This window comes from Euleptes europaea, chromosome 11 (genome assembly GCF_029931775.1).
Source record: "Euleptes europaea isolate rEulEur1 chromosome 11, rEulEur1.hap1, whole genome shotgun sequence".
Lineage (NCBI taxonomy): Eukaryota > Metazoa > Chordata > Lepidosauria > Squamata > Sphaerodactylidae > Euleptes > Euleptes europaea.
This window is the reverse complement of record NC_079322.1, coordinates 39,961,760-39,985,049: the sequence shown is the minus strand read 5'-3', so window position 1 is coordinate 39,985,049 and position 23,290 is coordinate 39,961,760. Positions and strand designations below refer to the sequence as shown.

General features: G+C 42.4%; 1 protein-coding gene across 1 annotated transcript in view; it reads right to left on the bottom strand.

Moving 5' to 3' along the window:
- Positions 1–23,290, bottom strand: part of CPVL (carboxypeptidase vitellogenic like) — a 49,424-nt gene that overhangs the window by 12,338 nt on the left and 13,796 nt on the right. The window contains exons 6-10 of the mRNA XM_056857430.1: positions 22,230–22,296; positions 16,494–16,616; positions 16,007–16,138; positions 14,280–14,378; positions 12,495–12,668 (exon numbers count right to left, since the gene is read on the bottom strand). Of these exons, the coding sequence (XP_056713408.1) occupies positions 12,495–12,668; positions 14,280–14,378; positions 16,007–16,138; positions 16,494–16,616; positions 22,230–22,296 (595 nt within the window). The remainder of the gene's footprint in view (positions 1–12,494; positions 12,669–14,279; positions 14,379–16,006; positions 16,139–16,493; positions 16,617–22,229; positions 22,297–23,290) is intronic.

Sequence of the window (23,290 nt, the reverse complement as noted above, 5' to 3'; positions counted from 1 at the left end):
GTATAGTAAAAAACAGCACCGCCCCTGTTGGCGAGACAAAATAGCCTCTCTTTTACAATCCCACAAGCATCATGTAATTGGCGTTGCTTATTCAGACTAATTACTGCTTTTCTGATAAGTTTTTAATATGCTGTAGTTTCATGAAGACTGATGAACACATACATGTGTACAAATGACTTATTAAAGTAGTCTGTAAACCTTTAGTTCTTTTTATAAGTTCACTTGACTATTTTGTTTCCGGTTCTTGTGAAATAACTAGCAAACTACCAATGAAGTCTCATTTTGATTAGCTGCCCAATCATAGCACATGGATGAAGGGCCAAACTACACATAATGTTTTATATGAGTTCCTAATGGAGACTGGCAGCAATACTGCAGTTGTGAGTGCCTGGTGTCAACTCCATAAAAAAGCGCTGCAGGGGCCTGATTCAGATCGGGAAAGCAGTGGAAGAGGGACTTCTGCCTTTCCCCTCATGCTGTTTCCCAAGCCAAAATGCCCTGAGAGGACAAATAACACTTCCAGGCTGTTTCAGATCCAGAAGACAGTTCAGGAGAGAGGCCTTTCCTCCCACCCCCCACACCATGGTTCTGATCCAAACTGGACCCCTGAGGGTTTTTTACATGAAGTTGCTACCTGGGACTCACAGCTGCAGTATGGCTGCAAGTCCCCATACTGAATTATAATATATAATGTATGGTTTGTCCATCAGAGAGAGAAAGAGGGAAATTATCATGAAAGTATATGAAAGTCTACCATTTCATTCAACATAGTGCTTTTTGTTTTGGAAAAATAATATCCCCTTTTACAATAATGGTTCTTCTTGGGGCGGGGGGAGAGATATGTTTCAAGAACTGGTCTATGTTATTTATTAGCCATTACCTAAGCAATCAAGGAGAAACAACTGCAACTTTTTAATGGGAATTATAACTAGGGTTGCCAACCTCCAGGTAATACCTAGAGATCTCCTGCTATTACAACTGATCTCCAGCTGATACAGATCAGTTCCCCTAGAGAAAATGGCCACTTTGGCAATTGGACTCTATGGCATTGAATTCCCTCCCCTCCCCAAGCCCCACCCTCCTCAGGCTCCGCCCCAAAAACCTCCTGCCGTTGATGAAGAGGGACCTGGCAACCCTATAGACTATATGAAGAGAAAAGAGCAGACATTGAGAGCTGAGTCTACACACATTCTCAACAGGTTTAAAATGCTGTGGACTACATAACATCAAACTCAAATGTTAATGACATAGTCATAGCTATATAAGGTGTCATATAAAAGTGACCATCTTCACTAAGTGCTTCGGAAGTGAATACCAGCAGCTTTTATTCATATAAATTCTACTGAGAAAACCTAAGTATCAGTTATATGTTGTGAACAAATGCTGTCATAACAATGGCTAAGGAAAGTAAAGGGAAGCCTCATTTTTATCACCTGTTAACTTATCATGGACACATCGCCAATTAGATGGTTAAGCAGGACTTGCCACAAATTCTGACTTGCCACAAAGTAATCTGTTTGCATTTGAAGACATTAGAAGATGTTAGAAATCAGGTAAAAGTGAAGTATGCAAAAACAGTGCAATGGTTAACATAGTACAAATTAGTGTAAAAACAGAACCAGATACAGCACTTATTCAAGCATTAAAAATATGAATGCAAACTTGAAAACACTGCTAAAATTTCATGCCTTTAGTACATAGTGCTCTATTTAGGCACGGCGGTGGCAATGAACAGGTTTTTTTCCCTTTAAAAATTAGTTCTAAATTCAATTGGCAGTTGTGGGGAAGTTGGTGGATAACAGAACCAGCCATTAAAAGTTGCAAGCTTATCTGCTCAAACACCTCAAGGTTCTCGACTTGATTCAAACAATGTGTGCGATAAATAAAACTCTTATCCCTGTTATATTTTTAAAACCAGTTCCATTTTCATGGTTTGGCCTATGTACAATACACCATAATACTATGTAAACAAACTTTTGCTCCTTTCCCTAGTGACTTTAATCTATGATATTTTGTGGTTTCCTGCAAGAGGAAATTATGATTGAAGAGCAGACCAAGACGTTCTGGCCTGCCTCATGCACCCAGTTAACTATTGTCTCCGTTCTGAGCACTCCACAAAAATCAGTCAACCAAAAGGCCCTCAGTAAATGCTACTAAGCCCCCCCATGGATATCTATAGGGGATGCTGAATAGGGAACCAGACAAGTAGAGACTGTCCCCTGATTGGTTGAGGAAGCACTGCCATTTTTAACAGCTGCAACCATAATTCAATAGATATGGCTACTGGTAAAAGCCAAGACAGAACAAGACACAAGTTCTGACGAACGATTACCGTATTTTTCCGTGTATAAGACGCCCCATGCATACGACGACCCCTATTTTTTTGAACCCAAAATTAAGAAATCAATATTTTAAACATTTCCGCACTTCAGACTCAGTCCCTAGAGTGCTGGCACGTTCTAATCCATAGAACTGATAAAATATTTCCCATAGAGGAGGCCTCCCTTCCCTCCCAGGCTCTCTTCCTTCAGAGAGCCCATGTGAGGCCACACTCCCCGTCCTTGCCCTTCTGCCCATCCCCTGCCTGGCCGGCCCTGGGCTGTGGCCATGTAAGGCCACGCTGCCCTGGGCTGTGGCCATGTGAGGCCACGCTGCCCCACCCTTGCCCTTCTGCCCTGGCCTGGCCGGCCCTGGGCTGTGGCGGCCGTCTTCAGACTGCCGTTCTTCGTCTGGACTTTCCAGCTGGCTCTCCAGGCCCTCCCTGGCAGCTGTCGGGCGGGGTGGGCGGTGACCGGTTTGAACGCCGGACACTGGCCGGCCAAGACAACCGGGCTCTTTCGCCGCTCACTCTCTTCCCCCAATGTCTTCGGGCCTGGGTTTGTCGAGCTGAGGTGGGTCAGCAGCGTCCGGCTGTTGCTCCGCTCGTCTCCCAGGCTTTCCCCAGGTAAGGAGGTTCCTTGAGCCCCACTTTCCCCGGGTGGGTGTGCCTGAGCATCCGTGTATAAGACGGCCCCCAATTTTTGACCAAATTTTTAAAGCAAAAAACATCATCTAATACACGGAAAAATACGGTACATTGTCAAAGCCCAAATCCATTCCAGTAAGCAAAGCTAACAGGAGTTAATAGCCTCATTTTATAAAGGGAGACTGATCCGTTCATTACAGTTTTGTTGAATGATTATGAATGATAAATAAATCATTTATACTATTCATTTTCCAAAAAGATTTTTCACTTCATTACAGTTAAATCATCTGAGCACAATATGACCACTTTTTACACTGTTTAAATAGTTTCAGAATTGTTTACTTGTCAGGGTGGTGTGTGTGTTTTTTTAATTCAAAAAATGCCCAGGACTGAAATACAAGCCCAGAATAGAACGGGGGATTTTTGCACACTGTTATCTAGGGATACAGCTCGTCACCGTCAATCAACAGAGGAAGGGGAAAAGACTCCAACAGAGCTACAGTAAACAGCCAAATGAAGGCCTCTTGAGTTTACCCCTGGGATTCTGAAATACAGCCTCATATTTCAGATGGCTGAAGAGTCTCTCCGTCACACACACAAATGTTTCTTTTTAGATAGCTTAATAATGACATGGCAGTCCTGTCTCAAATAATAAGCAATTAGAAGTTACAAGGGGAGCTGTCAAGGCAAATTCGGAGCACAGTGCCAAACTCGGGATACATTTTACAAACCTGTGGTGTGTTTTATGCCAACACCAGTGGTCAAAACACCTGGGGGAACAGCAGTCTTAGAACTGGAATGTGCAAGATTCATACAGACCACAAATGAGGTTCCAATTTTTAGTGCCCTTCCTGCGTCACTTTGATCAGAAGCACTGAAGACTTTGGGCTTTTTTATATTTATAACATGAAGACATGACTCACACTTTGGGACTTCCTAGAAATTTTTCTATTCCTGGGCCTTCTAAACCTTAAACTGAACCTAGGCCATAGAATTACAAGCCAAAGTGCAGTTGTACCACCATGCATAAGAACATAAAAAGAGCCCTGCTGGATCAGACCAGTGGCCCATCTAGTCTAACATCCTGTCTCAAACAGTAGCCAACCATTTCCTCTGGCGGTCCAGCAGGGCATTGAGGCTGAGGCCTTCCCCCGATGTTGCCTGCTGGCACTGGTATTCAGAGGTTTACTCTGAACATGATTCCCTTTAGTCACTATGGATAGCAGCCACTGATAACCCTATCCTCCATGAACCTCTCTAACCCCCTTTTAAAGCCATCTGAGCCTGTAGCCATCGCTATATCCTTCGGCAGTGAATTCCACATTTTAATAAAATGTGTAAAGAAGTATTTCCTTTTGTCCATCCCGAATCTACTGCTCATCAGCTTCACTGGATTCCCTCAAGTTCTAGGATTTTGAGAGACAGAGAAAAACATCACTCTACGTCTACTCTCTACCCTATGCATAATTTTATAAACTATCATGGCTCCTCACCCCCCAGTCATCTCTCTTCTAAAACTGACTTTAAACTGAGTACCAGTCAGCCTTTCCTCATTCCACAACTTAACTGACCCAGCAATACAACAACAGATAATGAACCAACATAAAGTCCGTGCCCTTGTACAGGGAAACAGCAGCATTAGATCCAGTGCTCCATTAGAGTTGAACACTGAATCATAAGATCAGGTAGTTAAGAGACAGAAGATGCTATAATTTTTTAATTTTTTAACCAATGACTATTGAAACGTAAAGTAATCTCATGCCCAAAGGAAGTTTCTATTGTTAACAGCAACACTACCAAACATACAAAGGCCTGTGAAATGTGCCCTAAGGACTACTCCTACAGGGGAAGCTGACCATTTACCCCACGATGGCATCGGTGTGGCAGTGCAAAGGCCTTCTCTTCTTCCTGCACTTCCTTCCCCAGGCACCTCGCTAGGATGCAGGACAATGAGTACCTAAACCCTGCAGCTGACGTTCTTGCTTTTGAAAGAGCCACAGACATTGAGGCAAACACATAGGAACAAGATCAGATGTTACAAAAAGGCTCAGCTGCCTGAGCCAATTCAGCCACTAAAATTAAATATTGCCAACAGTTCCTCAAAGACAGGATCAGGCACCACTTTGGCCTTCCTGTTTATCACCATTCAAATGTCTTTCAATTGGTAGCAAAGGCAGGAGAGTAAAGAGAAAGAATATCATTCATATTAAATGCCTGAATTGAAATATAAATATAAATGAGCACTCAACTATCTGCTAATGTGGTTGTGTATCTGTAGCCACAGTCTGTAGTTTCAGGCTTGTGGTTTAGAACTGATTCAGTACACTTTAAACTTTCATTGGAAGAAAACTTTTTCAAACTTTGGTTTTACTGGTACTAGGGTCAGATAATGAAGTTAACCACAGTGGTTTGAATGTTAAGATTTTAGTGAGATAATTGAAGGACTGAGACATTAAAAACAGGAACAGTTACAATTAGCAGGGATTTAATAGGCTGTCTAATGATAAACGACAGGGCCTGCCACAATTTCCTGACTAGATGAAACTCTTGAAAGCTGCTGCGGATTCCTAACCTAAGGCAAGTTAACCTTTCCACTGAAGCTACTAAGGAGGTAAAGAGGAAATATTCCCGGCAGATTTGTAAGGTTCCACTAGCCTTCAAAATCATCTATTGCCCAGGAAAGGATCAGAATTTGACTACTACAAAGAAAAATAATCTGTTGCAGTTCTAAAATATTGGCTGGAATCAAGGAATACTGTCAATGAAGGCCACTCCCATTCACAATAAGTCAATATTTCTTACCTTTGAGTCGGTCACTTCAGAAAAACTCAGTAACTTGATATAAAGAGAGTCCCTCATTTTGACGTGTCAAATAGTGACAACATAAAACTGTGTTTTGGTAGACTGACAGGAAAGGATTTACCATCCAAACAGCTTTGTGTGTGTCTATGTATGGATTTGCACAACTGTACCCATCCTTATGGACACCTTGTGAAATTTCAGTTGCTAACAGGATCTAAAAACCCCGCTAAGCCACCATATTCTCTCATGGGTCCTTCTCCCGCTGCTTTTGAAACTCTGCATCCAATTTATGTAGTGGATAAATATATAAACACGCAAATTCAATATTTAAAAAGGTAAAGGTCCCCTGTGCAAGCACCGGGTCATTCCTGACCCATGGGGTGCATCGCATCCCGATGTTTCCTAGGCAGACTTTGTTTACGGGGTGGTTTGCCAGTGCCTTCCCCAGTCATCTTCCCTTTACCCCCAGCAAGCTGGGTACTCATTTTACAGGCCTCGGAAGGATGGAAGGCTGACTCAACCTTGAGCCGGCTACCTGAAACCGTTCCATTGAGATCGAACTCAGGTCGTGAGCAGAGTTTGGACTGCAGTACTGCAGCTTACCACTCTGCGCCAAGGGGCTCTTAAATTCAATATTAAGGAAATAAATAAAGCTGAAGGTGTGTGTAAAAATGTGTGATAATCTTGAAACATAAAAGTGATGCCAAATGAAGAGTGACTAAACTGCTAGTGTGGATACCCCCAAAGTGATAAAACAGTCATTGTCACTTCTAGGTTTCTGAAGTATGTGTCTGTCTTAAAGAGCAACAATAATATAGTTAAGGGGGAAAGGTCTCTAACTGCAAAAGAACCCATATTTGAAATGTATGTGTGTTTAGGTTCCTGAGGTTCTTTTCTGAACTTATGATGAACAATATAGTCAATGTTATAGGCAAGTCCGGAGAAATGGTCAGTTTGCACATATTCAACGTCTGAACCTCCTGGTGTACTATTTCCTCAGAAGTGACACCATAAAGCACAGAAAATCTGATAAAATCACTGAACATTTCAGTAACAGATGCACTTTCTATGTAAAAAAAGATGTTGCCAAAATTAAAGCAGAAAAGGGCAGCTAGAGACAATCCCCAAGTGCAAACTGGGAGGAAATGGAGCACAAGCTCAGAAATAGAAAGAAGCACACAAATAGTCAAGTTAGTAATATGTCCCAATTTCCATGCAACGGGAAAGTCTTCAAAAGAAATTTTACTCCCTTTATAGCCTGGGGAAAAAATGTGTTGGAGAGAAACAGGAAGGTATTGGTAAAAAAAAAAATAGAACAGACTTCTGGCATTCATAGATATCTGGAATTTGAGGGAATTTGGGAAAGATCAAAAAAATAAGGAATGTAGTTCCTTTGCATTTTACTGGGTTTTGCTATTTATTCACAATATCAATATCCTGCCTTTCTGTTAAAAAAAACCCAAGACAACTACCAAAACGAGTTCCAAATAGTAGGAATAGATAAATCCCCCAAAAGAATAAAGTATCAATTAAGGCTACAAAGCACCTCCATTTCGGGTCAACATGGCTTGGCTCTAGAAAGCCCCTTGCGAAAGTAAAAGGGAGATCCACATGAGCACAGGTAGAGTCTTAATTTCTGCCAATTCCCTTCCAGCTGCAGCTGCCATGCTGTGTTGAAAACTGTTCCGGAGGATCCTTCGCCCAACAACCAGGAGTTGCTTTTCAGGAGGGAAGACAGAAGGGGCTGTGGCAGGAAGGAGGATCTCAGAAATCATCTACACACAGCTCTTAGGAAATGTTAGTTTATACACAAAATTGATAAGTAAAGTCATGTGGAGATTTTAAAAGACACAGTTTAGATGCAGATGGGATAGTCTGCTCTGATAAATCTGTTAATACGCCTTAGAAAGGGCCTCAAGCAGGTCTCTTGAGAGGTAGCGCACACAATTTCTACATAAATAAACCTAATTAAAAATAAGAGTACCCTGAGAGCTATTGCTTTCCTGCAGTCTTGAACCTTCTTTAGCTACCATTTTTTGGATCTCTGTCAATATGACTGAGCTTTCCCCTATTTAAGTCCTGCCAGGCACAGTCGGCCCCGTAGATTTCCCCACCCATCCTTCCCTTTGTTTTGCAGCATTTCAGGGGTGCTGGGTTGGGTTTTTCTGTATAATCCATGTCTTGTTATTTTATTCTCTGGGACAACTGCATTGGGCAATGTCAGCATGAGGCCAGAACCATTTTTGAGGGAAAGGTGGCATGTGTGCCTGTTTCCCCCATCTTCGGGGATCCCCTTAAGGGATTTGGAGGTGAGGGCTCATAGGGAACATGCCCAGCTTGCCGATGCCAGGATCCACTGCTCCATGCTGTGCCAAGACTCTGACAACTGCTGCAACCAATAAAGTTGTGGCCATTTTCAATGCAGAAGGTTGTCCGTTGTCATTGTATGTTCTTGTGGTTGTGGGGAGGAAGGGAGTTGCCTCGTCATCTCTTCAGTTATCGTCATCTCTCTCCCACCCCTTCAGTGCTGGGACCGCAAATAAATCTCATTAAAAATTTGAGTACCCTGAGTGCTTTCCTGCAGTCCTGTGCCTTCTTTAGCTACCATTCTTTAATCACCATCAATGTGACCGAGCTTTCCATTATTTCAATCTGGTTGCTTAGTCAAAACATATGAGAAGAGGTTGGAATGAATGAGAAAATTTAAAAGCAAGGGAATTTGCCATTGCTTTGAATAGGATAGTGATGCAAACTGAATATTGTCCACCAGCCAAGCCCACATGGAATTATACCCTAAACAAGGCCTGGAGGAGGGTGGCGGAAGTCCAAACCTGAGTTACAGCAGAGGCTGTCGACCAGACAATGGTAGAAGGCCACACTCTGTACTGTAGAGTTCAAACTGTCGGCAGCTAATGTTGCAACACCCTGCCCTTTCTGAAGAGGCTCCAAGGCACACACAGCCCTGGTAACTCCTGCTCAGTCGCATACTCCAATCATTAGATTCAGTTCCAGTGCAAAAAGAGTGCCTGTATGCAAATGAGCATTTAGGCGTAACTTGATTATAACTTTCAGCGTTATCTTCAAAGCGGCCATTAAATAATAAACTACGGATAGAGTAACAGCCTTATCTTTACCAGTCAGCAAGTAGATTAAGTGGTAGTTGTGAGAACATACAAGAAAGTGTGGAACCAATGGTGTAATAAAAGACCTTCTAGAAGAATAAAAATCACAATTGAATAAAAAATGGGTAAGTGTTCCTGTCTTTGCCTTTCCACATGGGCAGACTCCTGTTCGATTGGGGAATTTAAGAATCTGCAAATAATTAATTGAGAGGTAAGCGTTATGTCTGGCTAAGAAGAAAAGTCTTTGAAAGGTTAGGTCCTAGTTTTTAACCACCACAACTACAGTAACATGGTAGCTCTGATCATTTAAGATTTTATAAGGGCCCTTTTGATCCATACTAACTTTGGTATGTTTACGACCAGACTTAACCTAACAACCAATCCATCATGCCAACAACCTGATTCTCTGAAGCAGAAGGAATTCTGGGTCATGGTTAAGTTAGTTATAATAAATGTCATTTTGTTCATTGGTGCAAAAAGTCAGAAGCAAAGTAGCAAAAGTAATTAAGAACTTTTAAAATTGCATATGGTAATTTACAAGAGGAAGTAAAATTGATTATCAATATAAATGAGCTTCCTTCTATTTAATTAAGAAAAATTAGAAGCTTGCTTCCTCTGTTCAATTTTAGAAACCCTTTAGGGGTCCTGCTTAGCCCCTACCCACCTTTAATAACCTTGCAGCAAGATGGCCAATCTCAGTAACATTTTTAAAAAGCCAGCCCAATTAAATGTTGCAATAAACCTTCAGCCACCTGGATGCTCTATTTGATGGGTGGAAGTTTGTAACCTTTAGGAAGCTCAGCTGAATAAGATGGCTGGAAATATGGCTTTAAACAAGGAAGATTGGGTTTTCTTCAGAACACTAAGCCAGTGTCATTATCATTTAATCCGCCTTTGCATGTATCACTTCTTCCAGCTCTGGAAACATAAGCCATTACGCCGTGTCATAAGCAGAATCGTGACATGCTGGATTACAAAACTGTTATATAAGATCCATTCCTTACAGATCCATTGAAATCCAACAAGGCTACAATCAGCTGACTTATGGTGACCCTGTAGGGTTTTCAAGGGAAGAGATGTTCAGAGATGGTTTGCCATTGCCTACTCTGCATAGCGCTCTGGTATTCCTTGGTTGTCTCCCATGCAAATACTAACCTTAGTTTCCAAGATCTGATGAGATCAGCCTAGCCTGGTCTATTCAGGTCAGGGCCAGCTCTTCTTTAAATAAGTCCAAAAGTTACAGGATTTCCAGCCAATAAGCTATGCCAACAGGATTTGACAAAAATAGTCAGATACCACCAGATGCTGACGGCATGTTTTTAATAGTCCGCTACTGAAACAGCATTTCTCAAATAACACTGAATGGAATCCAATGACTCTCTTCCATAAAGTGAAGAGTTCTCTGTCAGAGGAAAGATGTTGGAAGAAGAGCTCATAGTTAAGGAAGGGTGTTACCGGATCCAGCCTCATATTTTTTTCTTAATTCTTTATTAACTTGTACATGGAAAAGAAAAACCAACACAGCCAACAGTTTGACAGAGAGACTCTGGAGTACCAGAGTCTGCAGCAGAATTTCTGAACCAATCCGGAATCAATTTCTAAGCACCAAATGTGATGCTCTTAATCTAGAAGTGATTGCGCTCTTTTGAAAGGTCAATGGACCCCTACATCCATCACTGCAGCTACCTCATGCCATACTGCATCTTTTGCAAACCATATACAGTGAATTATGAGGAGAATTATTCTCCATCTGGTTTTGGTTGAGTGAGAAGCACAAATGCTAGCCCCCCTACATTCTTTTTTTACACCCCTTAAATGCTTAACTCCAGAAAAATTCAAGAGGATATTCATCCTTTCCCACAAAATATCAGACATTTCTCTCTAACAAACATCTTTCCTACATTAATTTCTGACATCAAGTAACCATAGGACATGTTTGTTCAGCTTCACCTGAGGAGACAAGACAGAGTCCAAGCTGTGCAGTACATTCAGGCAGGGAGATTCAGCCTGGCCTGGCCCCCTCATCCTGATGCACACAAACCACACGGTCTTGAGGGAAAGGTACCAGTGATTTCCAGGAACACTGCTGCAGTTCTGGTATGGTTTGGGGGACTCATTGAAGCCACACAGGTCTGGTGAAGTAAGCACCTGACTCCCAGAAGATTATGCTGGAATAAATTTTGCTAGTCTTTAAGATGCCACTGAAGTCCTGATTCATTCTGGGTTTGGTCTTTATTCTGGGTCTTCGATGGGACACCTTTTGGGAATCCCACATAAGCCACCAGTTTCACAATGGAAAAAATGGGGGAAACAGTTGTAATATATTAAATTAAAATTCTGCACTACACCACTCAACTTGGAATGCACAAAAGTGTCTTCTAATAGTATGTACTACAAAGTTAAACTTAGTTGCCCATCACAACACTCATCTAATGAAATACGTGAAAATACAGTTTTGAGAAGAGCTATGATGCTCACCAGAAGCAGCTGGGCCAAAAGTCTGGCTGATAAATTTTTGGTTAAAAGTGTGCTTTCGGAGGGGGGGGGGGATGCCCCTGAGACCTCTCTTCCCCCACAACACTGGCTCCTTTGACAGTACCCCAATCAGCTGCTGAAATGGCACCCTTATTTTCTTTTCAAGATAGGTTTCATTTTTAATTCTCTTCCTTCAAATGATGAAGCTGTTGTACAGCTAATTAAATGTCATACAAATGTAGAGCTCAACATGGGAATTCACCCTCATTGTATGCTGGCTTTTGGGTATCCTCACTGACCTCTGCATTTAGCCAGATCTCATTGGCTTCATGACAATGGTACCGTTTGCAGGAACTGAATTGGGGGAGGGGAGAGCCAGAAGCAACACAACAGCCTATCAGGGGTGCAAACAGACTTTGCTTTAGAGTGGTACTGCCACCCAAGGAGATGTGTGTGCATACCAATTCCCCCTCCCCCAAAAGTGATTGGCAAAAAGGGGCACAAAAGACTACTGTTGCTCCAAGGGACAAAATAATTTAAAACGTCAAGTACTGTGCTTCTATTTATCAAATCCTGGGAACTATCAACTAGTCTGAACCCCATGTCAGCCAGCATGGTGTAGTAGTTAAGAGTGGCAGATTCCTATCTGGAGTACCGGGTTTGACTGCTCACTCCTCCACTTGAGCGGCAGACACTAATCTGGTGAACCACACTCCTACACATGAAGCCTGCTGGGTGACCTTGGGTAGTCATACTCTCTCAGTCCCACCTACCTCACAGGGTGTCTGTTGCGGGGAGGGGAAGGCAAGGCAAGGCAACTGTAAGCTGCTTTGAGACTCCTTAAAGGTAGAGAAACAGCAGGGTATAAAAACTAACTCTTCTGACTCAGAGAGCCTACAGACAGCCAACATGTTGTTGTGGTTAGAAGTCACAGTAAGATCTGTGAGACTCAGATTTGAATCCCTACTTTGCTGTGGAAACTTGCTGTGTCACAGGTTGATTCTTGAGAGGATAAAGTTAAGGGGGAAAGAATTATGTTGTAGACGGATTCGGATCCCCCTTGGGGAGAAAAGCAAGTCATTAATAAATAAAATAAGTAAATAAAATGCTGTCAAATGGTGGTTACTCACCCTGTAATTATCCATCAGAACAGCTAACCATGGCTTGATTGTCTTTATCACATCTTCAAGCAAATGCTTCTCCACTACAGACCCATCGTGAAAAGTCAAGTTCCCAACATGGATAGATTTCCTTACTTCTGGCAATGATAACAACTTTCCGAAATATTCCTGATCAGCCGGCTCCTGGTTAAAAAAATAAATAAAAGAAAATGTGAGAAAAGGCTACATTAAGTCAACACAATAAAATTATACACCCAACTTATCCATCCCCAGGAGTTTTTTTGGCAGCTAAGCACGCAGAGAACAACGTAAGGTGGGAATTGTCTTAACTGACCCCTGCCTTTTCATGTTGTAGTCTGAAATGTTGAAGCAATTTAATACATTCAAGCCTATTAGTTTCATAAAAGGGGGAACACAGCAGGTCGTGAAAACTGGTGGTACTTGGTAACTGATCAGAGGAGAAAGGCCAGATGTTTGTTGCTGGTGAAACAGTGCAGCCACATTCATTTGTCACTGCCTGGACAGTGTGCATTTGTGTTGAACAACATTCAAGGCAGGCAACGTGAGTTTGCTCCATAGAAACTCCTTCACTGTACAAGATTTTCCTCAAGAACATACAAACAGTTCTGCTAAATCAAACCAAGGAAGCACCTACTCCTTTATCCCGTTTCCCACAGTGGCCAACCAAATGCCTACACAAAGCCCCTAAGAAAGGCTTGAAAGCAACAGCCCTCCCTTGTTCATCTGCCTAGCACATTGCCCTATCCTCCAAGAAATAAAGGTACAACCTCCTCCTGTTCTGCAGCAGCACAAGGTTGTCCTGCCCATAGCAAGCAGAGAATGGGGATGTGCAAGGAAACACACATTCTACAGACAGAATATGCTATTCCACAATGCTAGGAGTCTAATCCCCCTTATTTCTCCTAGGCAGCAGGTGCATAACTGCTCATAGAATCATCGAGTTGGAAGGGACCACCAGGGTCATCTAGTTCAACCCCCTGCACAATGCAGGAAATTCACAACTACCTCCACCCCCACACCCCCAGTGACCCCAACTCTATACCCAGAAGATGGCCCACATGCCCTCCCTCTCATCATCTACTTAAGGTCATAGAATCAGAATTGCTGACAGATGGCCATCTAACCTCTTCTTAAAAACCTCCAGGGAAGGAGAGCTTACCACCTCCCAAGGAAGACTGTTCCACTGAGGAACCGCTCTGTTAGAAAATTCTTCCTAATGTCTAGATGGAAACTCTTTTGATTTAATTTCAACCCATTGGTTCTGGTCCAACCTTCTGGGGCAACAGAAAACAACTCAGCACCCTCCTCTATATGACAGCCCTTCAAGTACTTGAAGATGGTTATCATATAATCTCTCAGTCTTCTCCTTTGCAGGCTAAACATACCCAGCTCCTTCGACCTTTCCTCATAGGACTTGGTCTCCAGACCCCTCACCATCTTTGTTGCCCTCCTCTGGACATGTTCCAGCTTCTCTACGTCTTTCTTAAACTGCGGTGCCCAAAACTGAACACTGGGTGAGGTCTAACCAGAGCAGAGTAAAATGATACCATCACTTCCCGTGATCTGGACACTGTGCATTCCTCAATCTGGCAATGCTTGATCTGCTTAGCTTTAAGCAAAACAAAAAACAAAAAAAAAACCCCAAAACAAAAAAGGGCTTTCCCCAAACACACTGCAATCAATGGTTGCTAGTTACCAGCTTGCCTAGAGACTTTGATGTTGATAGCCCCAATACCAGTATTTCCATTGTTTACAGTAACCTGCAGCCTTTACCTGGCACTGCAAGAAATTGAAGTAGTTGGTACACCCTGTGACATTCTGAGTATAGGAAGGGCTTCCAGTTTCATCCCCATTCAACAGAACGTCAAACACCTGTTGGAAGAGAACCACGTACAAGAATGTAGTACAGACCACAGAGCTTACCTTTCACTGAGTACTACCCATGTTATTGTCCCTAATAATTTCTAAAAGAGGCAGAAAGCTCTGTGCAATTCAATTTCCCATGACTAGATCATAGAATCATAGAGTTGGAAAGGACCTCCAGAATCATCTAGTCCAGTCCCCTGCACAATGCAAGAAATTCACAACTACCTTCCCCCATACTCCCAGTGACCTGTTCCATGCCCAGAAGATGGCAAAAAACAAAACAAAAAAACTTCCAGGATCCCTGGCCAAACTGGACTGGGGAAAATTGCTTCTTGGCCCCAAAGTGGTGATTGGCATTTTCCTGGGCATGTTAAGAAAGGCCCATGAAAGCCAAGCACTGACGTAACCCTTCCTGCCCTCCATCTCATGATCTGCCTAAGTTCACAGAATCAGCATTGCTGTCAGATGGCCATCTAGCCTCTGCTTAAAAATTTCCAAAGAAAGAGAGGTGTTTGCATTGCCCTGACCTGGATAGCCCCAGGCTAGCCTGATCTTGTAGCATCCCAGAAGCTAAGCAGGGTTGGCCCTGGCAAGTATTGGGATGGGAGACCTCCAAGGAATACCAGGGTTGTGACGCGGAGGCAGGCAATGGCGAACCACCTCTGAGCGTCTCTTGATGGCAAAAAAAAAAGGTTTTCATGATGGAGCACACAACAGGCAGGACATACCAAATGGATGGATGTGCCTTGTGTTCTGGGAGCTGAGTTACCCTTACCAGGGGAAGAGAAATCCTGCATTCAGCCTCCACCCAGTAGGAGGGAGAAATGACTCCGCATACTCTGCGGAACCATTCATTGCTTCACTCTATTCCTCCCCAAGCTAGAGCACTTAGCACAATCCTGCTCCATAGGCAATGTTTGTGAAGTGAGTGAATATTAGGGAATGATATGAAATTAATGCAGCAGACCCTGCCGAGGGCAGGATGCCAAGCTAAATGATCGATGATAGATATGCATTTTAAAAGGCTAATCTCTAAAATCAGAGAGAAAACCCAATAAATCACAGTTTGGCTCTTCGCAATCACAGCATGCATCGAAATGCTACTCTAGCACCTAATTTGATGGGAAGCACGATATAGTGTTGCCAGATTCACTGAAAATGCCAGTCAGCAACGGCAGCGGGTGGTGGAGTTCCCTTCCTCCCCCTTCTTTTGGCAAAAAAAACCTGGAACCATTATCCATGGATGTAAAGGGTTTTGTGCATGTGTTCGAGCATAGGCAGTGTGTTCCAGGATTGCATTTCTTCTGATTTCCTGGGGATAAGCTAACCCTTTAGGGCACACAAGCACTGGCTTAGAGAAACTAAAGCAATTCATGAAAGAGATGCCTGTATAAACATACACTAAGGCACTCCGGTTTGAAAAGAGGCCAAGGTAAATTCTGGAGAAACATTGGACAGAGATTTCTCTCCCCTATTATTCTCTTCTCTTTTTTTTACCCCCTTTCTGCTGCAGTATAATGGACACCTTTTCCAGCACCAAGCTTCTGACCTCCATTCTGCTTCCTCCTGACCCCTCTACTCTGCTCAGATGGTTTTAATTGCTGAAGGCCAGCATGTGGGCCTCTAATACATACTTCAAAGGCTTTTCTCCATTTCTTCTGCTGAATATAGATTGCTCCCAGATCAGTCTGCCGCTGGACATACGCCCTCTGCTTCTCATCCACCAAACCAATTTGATACAAGAACGGCGCATAGCCACCCAACATCTGTACAAAGGGAACACAGAAACTGAATTGGGCAGTATTAGTGAAGACTGTTGTCTAAAATACCATTTTAATATTTCAGAAATTAAATCCATGCATTCATCTAAGAGATGTATGTGGTATTTGTAATAGTTTGCTAAGGCTGCCTTAAAAAGTCAATGGGCTTTACGCAGCCTAACTCTATGCAGTTAATTTCATAAACTGATGTTCAGAAACATGTGGCAAAAATTAATAGTGTTTGTTAGAATCATTAGGAAGTCATTTGGGGCAGGGCTCTTTTTTATCCCTGCAATCTGAGAATCCCTTGCTATTTAGATCTAAAAAGCATTTAAAAATATACAATAAGTAGTCAGCATACCACTTCTGGGTCACAGAGACCATCTCCAATGGCAATACCCTTGAAGTTGATCTTTATCTTTGCGGCAGCATTATGGGTATGAATATAGTAACCAATGGCAGGCACATATTTTCCAGCATAAGACTAAAGACAAAGAAGAGGCAGGACAGTCAATAAAAGCAAGAATGAAGTACTAACAACCTGTATAAATCAACACAACTGAAATATTATACAACATACTCTATCAGCTTTCAAATCCATACTGTAACCTGGATTTTTAAACTCTTTTAAAAATCCTACATTAACTAATGCTATAATCTAACACTTTTTAGTTGCTAGGATTTCAATAGCAATTCTTCCCAGCAGTTTATCAGCTCAAAGCACAATCATAGTGTCTACACAACAATAATAAATCTCCTGGATTGTGATACTACACTGGCACAATTCCATTATTCTAAACACTAAGTTGCAGTTAGTTGGAGAGAAACAAGAGTTTTAAGAGACTTAAAAGTAAATTTAGAGGGGATTTGTTTCGCATGGTATAGGCATATTTATTTTATCTTCATGATGCTTCTGGTCAAATAGGTTTAAAAGGCTTTCTTTAAGAACCAAGAAAAAAATCCCTGCAAAACTTCTTTTCCAGATGTGTGTGGGTTGGGTATACACATCATGAGCAATGACACTCTTTTAAACTTCCATCTTTGGGGGGGGGTGCCATCCTAAACACAATTAAACCCTTCTAATCTCCTTGACTTCAATGACATTAGAAGGGTATAAAATCTCTTTAGGATGGCTCTCTCAATCCTATGGGCCCAATCATGAGCCTCTCACCCAAGGGGCTTCAAACAGCTCACTTCTCTTGACATGGGAGTGCTGAAGGGGAGAAAAAAGAAACATTTAAATGAAACAGAAAATGTATGACCCCTGTACAAAGAAACAAAGACTTTACTAATTATAGACATTACAAGCAGGGGATCTGCAAGGACATGTGGGGGGCATCTCATTTTTCCTCTTGCCCACTGTTATCTCTTTCTCTTCACTGAAAGCCCCCATAGCCCCTCCCCTTTCCCTGCTTCCTTCTCTCTTTCCCACCCACCAGCCAACCTCCCTTTACCTCCCCCCCACCCCTATTTTCAGATTTCCCTCCTGGCATCCTCTACCCAGGAAAACTATGGCTGAGTTGCAACTGGGCCCACTGGGGAACCTGCAAGGACCTCCAGGGAGCACTTCACTTTCTCTGTATCCCATCTCTACACTATTTCCTTTTCCTGTCAACTCCCATATCCTTTATTTTCCCTGCTTCCTTCTCTCCTGCCCTCCCACCAACCAGCCTACTTTTCTTCCTCCCCCCACCATCTTCAGCTATAATTATTTATTTACTTCATTTATACCACGTCATTCTCCACAATGGGGACCCAAATCAGGTTACATCATTCTCTCCTACATGCTACCCTTACAACAACCCTGTAAGGTAGGTTACGCTGACAATCTGTGAGTGGCCCAAGGTCACCAAGAAAACTTTACAGCGTGGTGTAGTGATTAAGAGCAGTGGTTTGGAGCAGTGGCTTAGAGTAATTAAGAGCAGTAGTTTGGAGCAGTGGAGTCTGATCTGGAGAACCGGGTTTGATTCCTCACTCCTCCACATGAGCGGTGGAGGGTAATCTGGTGAACTGGATTTGTTTCCCCACTCCTCAACTTGAACCCAGCTGGGTGACCTTGGGCTAGTCACAGCTCTGTTAGAGCTCTCTAAGCCCCACCTACCTCACAGGGTGTCTGTTGTGGGGAGGGGAAGGGAAGGGGATTGTAAGCCAGTTTGAATTCCCCTTAAGTGGTAGAGAAAGTCGGCATATAAAAACCAACTCTTCTTCTTCTGTCCTGGCAGAGTGAGGATTTGAACCTGGCTCTCCCACATTCTAGTCTGAAATTCTAAGTGCTATACAACACTGGCTGATGTGGGGTGGCTACTGCTGAATAGCAGCAATCAGCCAGTCCTGGGTCAGTCATGCAAGTCACATGCCAGCAAGTCACCAGGTGGTTGCAGCCAGGCCTGGCCTCTCAAAGGACAACACAGTCCTGGAAGGGGCCCTTCCCCCCCCCACTGCCTTTTACCAACAAAAACTAAGGCTTCAAGGCTGGCAATACTGTTGTGGTTGCCTAGCAACAGCCACTGAGGGCATTTCAGATATTTCTGCAAACCTGGAGCTTTTTTTCAGGTTTGTAGAAAATACCTGTTTTGTCTGTTCAGGGCTCCGGTCTCTGGATTTAAGTATTCACAGATATGCTGAGACATATATCAATAGAGATCAATAGAGATCAAGTAGCTGAGAGATTTAGCAAGTAATAAACTGTGAATACAATTCCTCTAAAAATAATTTGGGGGGAAGATGATGCAGGAATAGCTTGAGTTCCTGCATCCAAAAAAAAAAAAAGAATTAAGTCCAACAAAAGCAGTTATCAGATATAGGCAATTGAAAGGAAAGGCAAAAGAGCAACTCAGAATTATTGAGGAGCGGCCTAAAAAACACTCGTATTGCAATCCTATGTGGAATTACTATCCTCTAAACCCACTGAAATAACTTGGCATATGATTGCAGTACCAGTGCTTCCACAGGGTCAGCCTTCCAGATCCAAACTGCAATGATCAACAAGCAGAAATCAGATACCTTGTACAAGATGCCGACAGAGCAATATCTTGCAGATAACTTAAGTGAGAGAGCCAAGCCACATACAACAATATTAGTGATTGCTATTATTGTACAAAGCCAAAGATCCATTACAATCAATTGCAAATAACATAATACATAAATCATAAGTAACATCACTGCAATAACCAGATTTTAAAGAGAAGAAGTGATTAATGAAAAACAAACTCCTGCATTTTCCCTGCCATCAGACCTCAGTTAAAGAATTAATTTTCTTTACAGTAGAGCTGACATTTGTTAAAAGCAACAAAAGAACAATCTGATGAACTTTGAGCAGAATACAACTTTCCCATCCGCCCCTTCCTATTTAGTCCCTTCTGCCCTCTGAAAAGACCCTCCTGAGGATCTGAGGGCCTCTGAAATTATGTAGGATGGGGTTGTAGAAGATGCATCAGGAATAGGCAGAGGACCTCCACCCAAGTAACCTTTCACATGCACAAGGACAACTTTGGGTCCTAACCAATTTGCTTCAAATCTTGTCACCTTTGATTTAAAATACTCTTTATCATATGAAAGCATCACAATTTCTGGTCCCTTGATGCATAAGGCATAATGAAATAAGTTGCAATGGTGATGCTCTTAGACCATCTCACTGCAGACTTCTCTCCCTTCCAAGTATCTGTTAGCAAAAATAAATGCTAAAAATGTCTTTCCTGCTGGACAGCTCAAGATGGAAACTTCATCTTCAGGGACCAAGCAGAATCAGAGAACTTCTAATGAAAGCAACATTCTCAAATTGACTGTGACATGTGTTACTAGTTAGGATTGATGAATGAACTGCTTCGCTAAAGTTGTTAGAGACGGTTAGCAATTGTTTGCTTTTATTTACATTTTACCGGGCAGAAAGACAAAAATGGTCTCTTTAGTACTTTAAAAAATTAATGTGGGTAACAAAATAAGCATCGCTGCAAAGGGCGATAAACAAAGCTGTTGTTCAGAAAAGCTTGTAATCTAAACTCTTCGTTTTAAGATCAACACTGACAGACTAAATGCTGAGGCTGAAGACATTTATCATGAAGTGTCCTTTGGACTGACAGTGAAAAATGATAAATGAACCTTAGATACTCAGCAATAACAACATTTTTCTTTTAGAAGCCTTGCTATGCGCACTGCTTCTGTGCTAAAACGCCAGATGCTCTTTTGTGCTCCCCCTGCTGGTTGCTTTACAGGTTCAATTTGTGTCCCTAATTCTAAACACAGGTATTTGCCCCAACATGTTCATAATATACACAGAAGAATCTTGTGCCCCAAAAGGTAAAAAAATAAACTGAATAATACTGGGCAGGATAAAAACAAATACCAAGTAAACAAATGTGAGTTGGAAAAAATGTCTGTAACAGGTGTGTTTTTCCCCAAAACAAGAATTCACTGTGTTTAGCTTCTCTTCCATTTCTTGTACACAAGCAGGGCCTCCTATTAATTAGTTTTCTTAACTAATGCTAAACGTGTGGAATTTCACTTGTGCATAGGTCAACACCTTAATAAACCTACACAAATTGCTATAAAGGGGACGTCACATAACAGACTTGGAGAGTTCTGAGATCAGAAGGTTGCAGGGTGAGTTTATGCTCAAAGAAGTTATTTAAAAATTATTATAGTACTGGTGATGAACCGGCACAAAGGATGCAGTGGCAGAAACTTCAACATGTTAAACTTTAAGGGACAAGGCACAGGCATGTGAGGATACTACCATTACTGGGAAGCAAAAAAGCATCGCCCCAGACCAACTTTTGCAGGCTCACTGCCATGCCTTACTTGATGAGAATGTTACTTCTCTTTAGATTAGTTCAGGGGTGGGGAACCTTTTTCCTGCCAAGGGCCATTTGCGCATTTATAACATCATTCAGGGGCCATACCAGGTATAGATCTTCCGGTGGGGGGGAGAGGCTAGGGTTGCCAGGTCTCCAGCCACCACCTGGAGGTTGGCAACCCCAGGGCACACCATGCAGAGAAGGCCTGGAGGGCGCCCCCGCTTCCCCCCTCCCAGGCGGGAGGGCAGCCAGCGGTGTGCCTGAGCAAACGAGGCCCCAGGGAGGGCTGTCCTGCACCGCGCCTTCGCGGCAGGGACCCAGAGCTCCCGAGGGCCACAAAAATGTCCTCGGGGGCCGCACATGGCCCCCAGGCCTGAGGTTCCCCATTCCTGGATTAGTTGGACTTTCAGATAAATCACTTCATGGTCAAATAAGTAAAAATGTTTGCTACCTGACAGTGCCATCCTAAACAGAGTCAATGGGTTTAGAAGGGTGTAACTCTGCTTAAGAGCCCCGCGGCGCAGAGTGGTAAGCTGCAGTACTGCAGTCCAAGCTCTGCTCACGACCTGAGTTCGATCCCAACAGAAGTTGGTTTCAGGTAGCCAGCTCAAGGTTGACTCAGCCTTCCATCCTTCCGAGGTCGGTAAAATGAGTACCCAGCTTGCTGTGGGTAAAGGGAAGATGACTGGGGAAGGCACTGGCAAATCACCCCGTAAACAAAGTCTGCCTAGTAAACGTCGGGATGTGATGTCACCCCATGGGTCAGGAATGACCTGGTGCTTGCACAGGGGACCTTTACCTTTTTAACTCTGCTTAGGATCATCTCAAGTCAAGGAGTAAATCTAGTCAGTGAACTTTTGCTCTTTTCACATCATCTCAATAAATCGTTACCTTTCTTACAAGTCAAATTTTTGGCAGAAGGCAGAAAAATTATTCACCCAGTCTTGTTGAGTTTATTAGTTTCCCAATTCTGCTTGGGTGATCATATAAAATCTCCTAATTTCCATATATACAATGGGGGAAAAACAGAAGGCAGAAGTTTGTTTAAATAAATCTTGTCAAATTGCATAGTCAGGTAAACATTTTTTTCTGTAACAGGAAATGGCATACAAAATCCAATCCAAGCCTCCAGGAGAAGAATGAAAGCCCTGAGCAAGAGTAGTGGTCGCCAGAGAAGGGGGGACCTTCCCCTTCTCTGAGAGCTGAGGTAAATGCCAGCGCTTGCTGGGGATAAGTTGTACCTGATGGGGCGGATTGAGAATTTCATGAGCTCCAGTTATTGTTAAAATAAAATCTGAACTTACTTCTCCTGTTGCATAGAAGTCATTTTTCTGATAATCTGGAAAAAGCTGAAAAAACTGGACAAGGGCACTGAAATACAGATAAAGTACAACATTTGTAAAGGAAAAAGTTGCTACGAAAACTCTGACAGTTCATTGCATTCAGAAAGATAAAACCTTGACAACAAGATCTTTTAGAAAGTAGGCCTACACATAAAGATATGAACATACAAATTTCACCTTTAAAACAACAGTTTTTCTCAAGAATTTACTTTTTTAAAACCAGTGACATCTACTTAATCTCATCCTTGCTATGTATTCTATTGCACACAAATCTAGAATAAGAATAATTCAGAAAAAGGAACAATGATTTCTACTCAGTTGACGTATTTTATTATGGCTCTTGGTAGTGATTAGTTTTAAATTACAACATCTTCAATGATAACCCTGTACATATTCTCTGTGAGGAAAATTTGAGCAGAAAGACATATAAATCATGGTTAACTTCTACACCCAGGGCTTGAAAACCTGGTGAATACTATCCAAGATTAGCATTGACACTAGTGGAGATGCAAAACTGTATTGGTTGAAAGAGAAGGGAGGAAGGAATTCATATGCAAGAGGAAAGGAAGTAGAATGCATGTGTAACATTATCTCTCCATCACCTAACCTTTCTTAGGAGAAGGGGAGTGCTTCCTCCACACCAGGCCACTATGACAAATGGCTGAATATTTCCACCCATTTGGGCAGCTTACCAAAATATGCCTTCTCAGCTACTGCTGCTACCTATTGTATTTTTTACTTATTTATTTACCAACAATTTCCCAGGTGTAATTCGAGGAGAGTTTGCCACAGACGTACTAAAACTTCCGTAGATATTTAAACACTATTACTATGAGATGGACCTGTTCTCCATATATGAAGAAACACCTTTCCATACAATTCTGACATACGTAAAATCGTGACTTCAAAGTGAGTAGAAGAACCAGCATTCGGAAGGTCAGAAGGTGATTTGCTACAAATATTTTAATACACAGAAGGGGTCAGTATTGCTCACTTTTCAAAAATCTCTTCAAGCACACCAG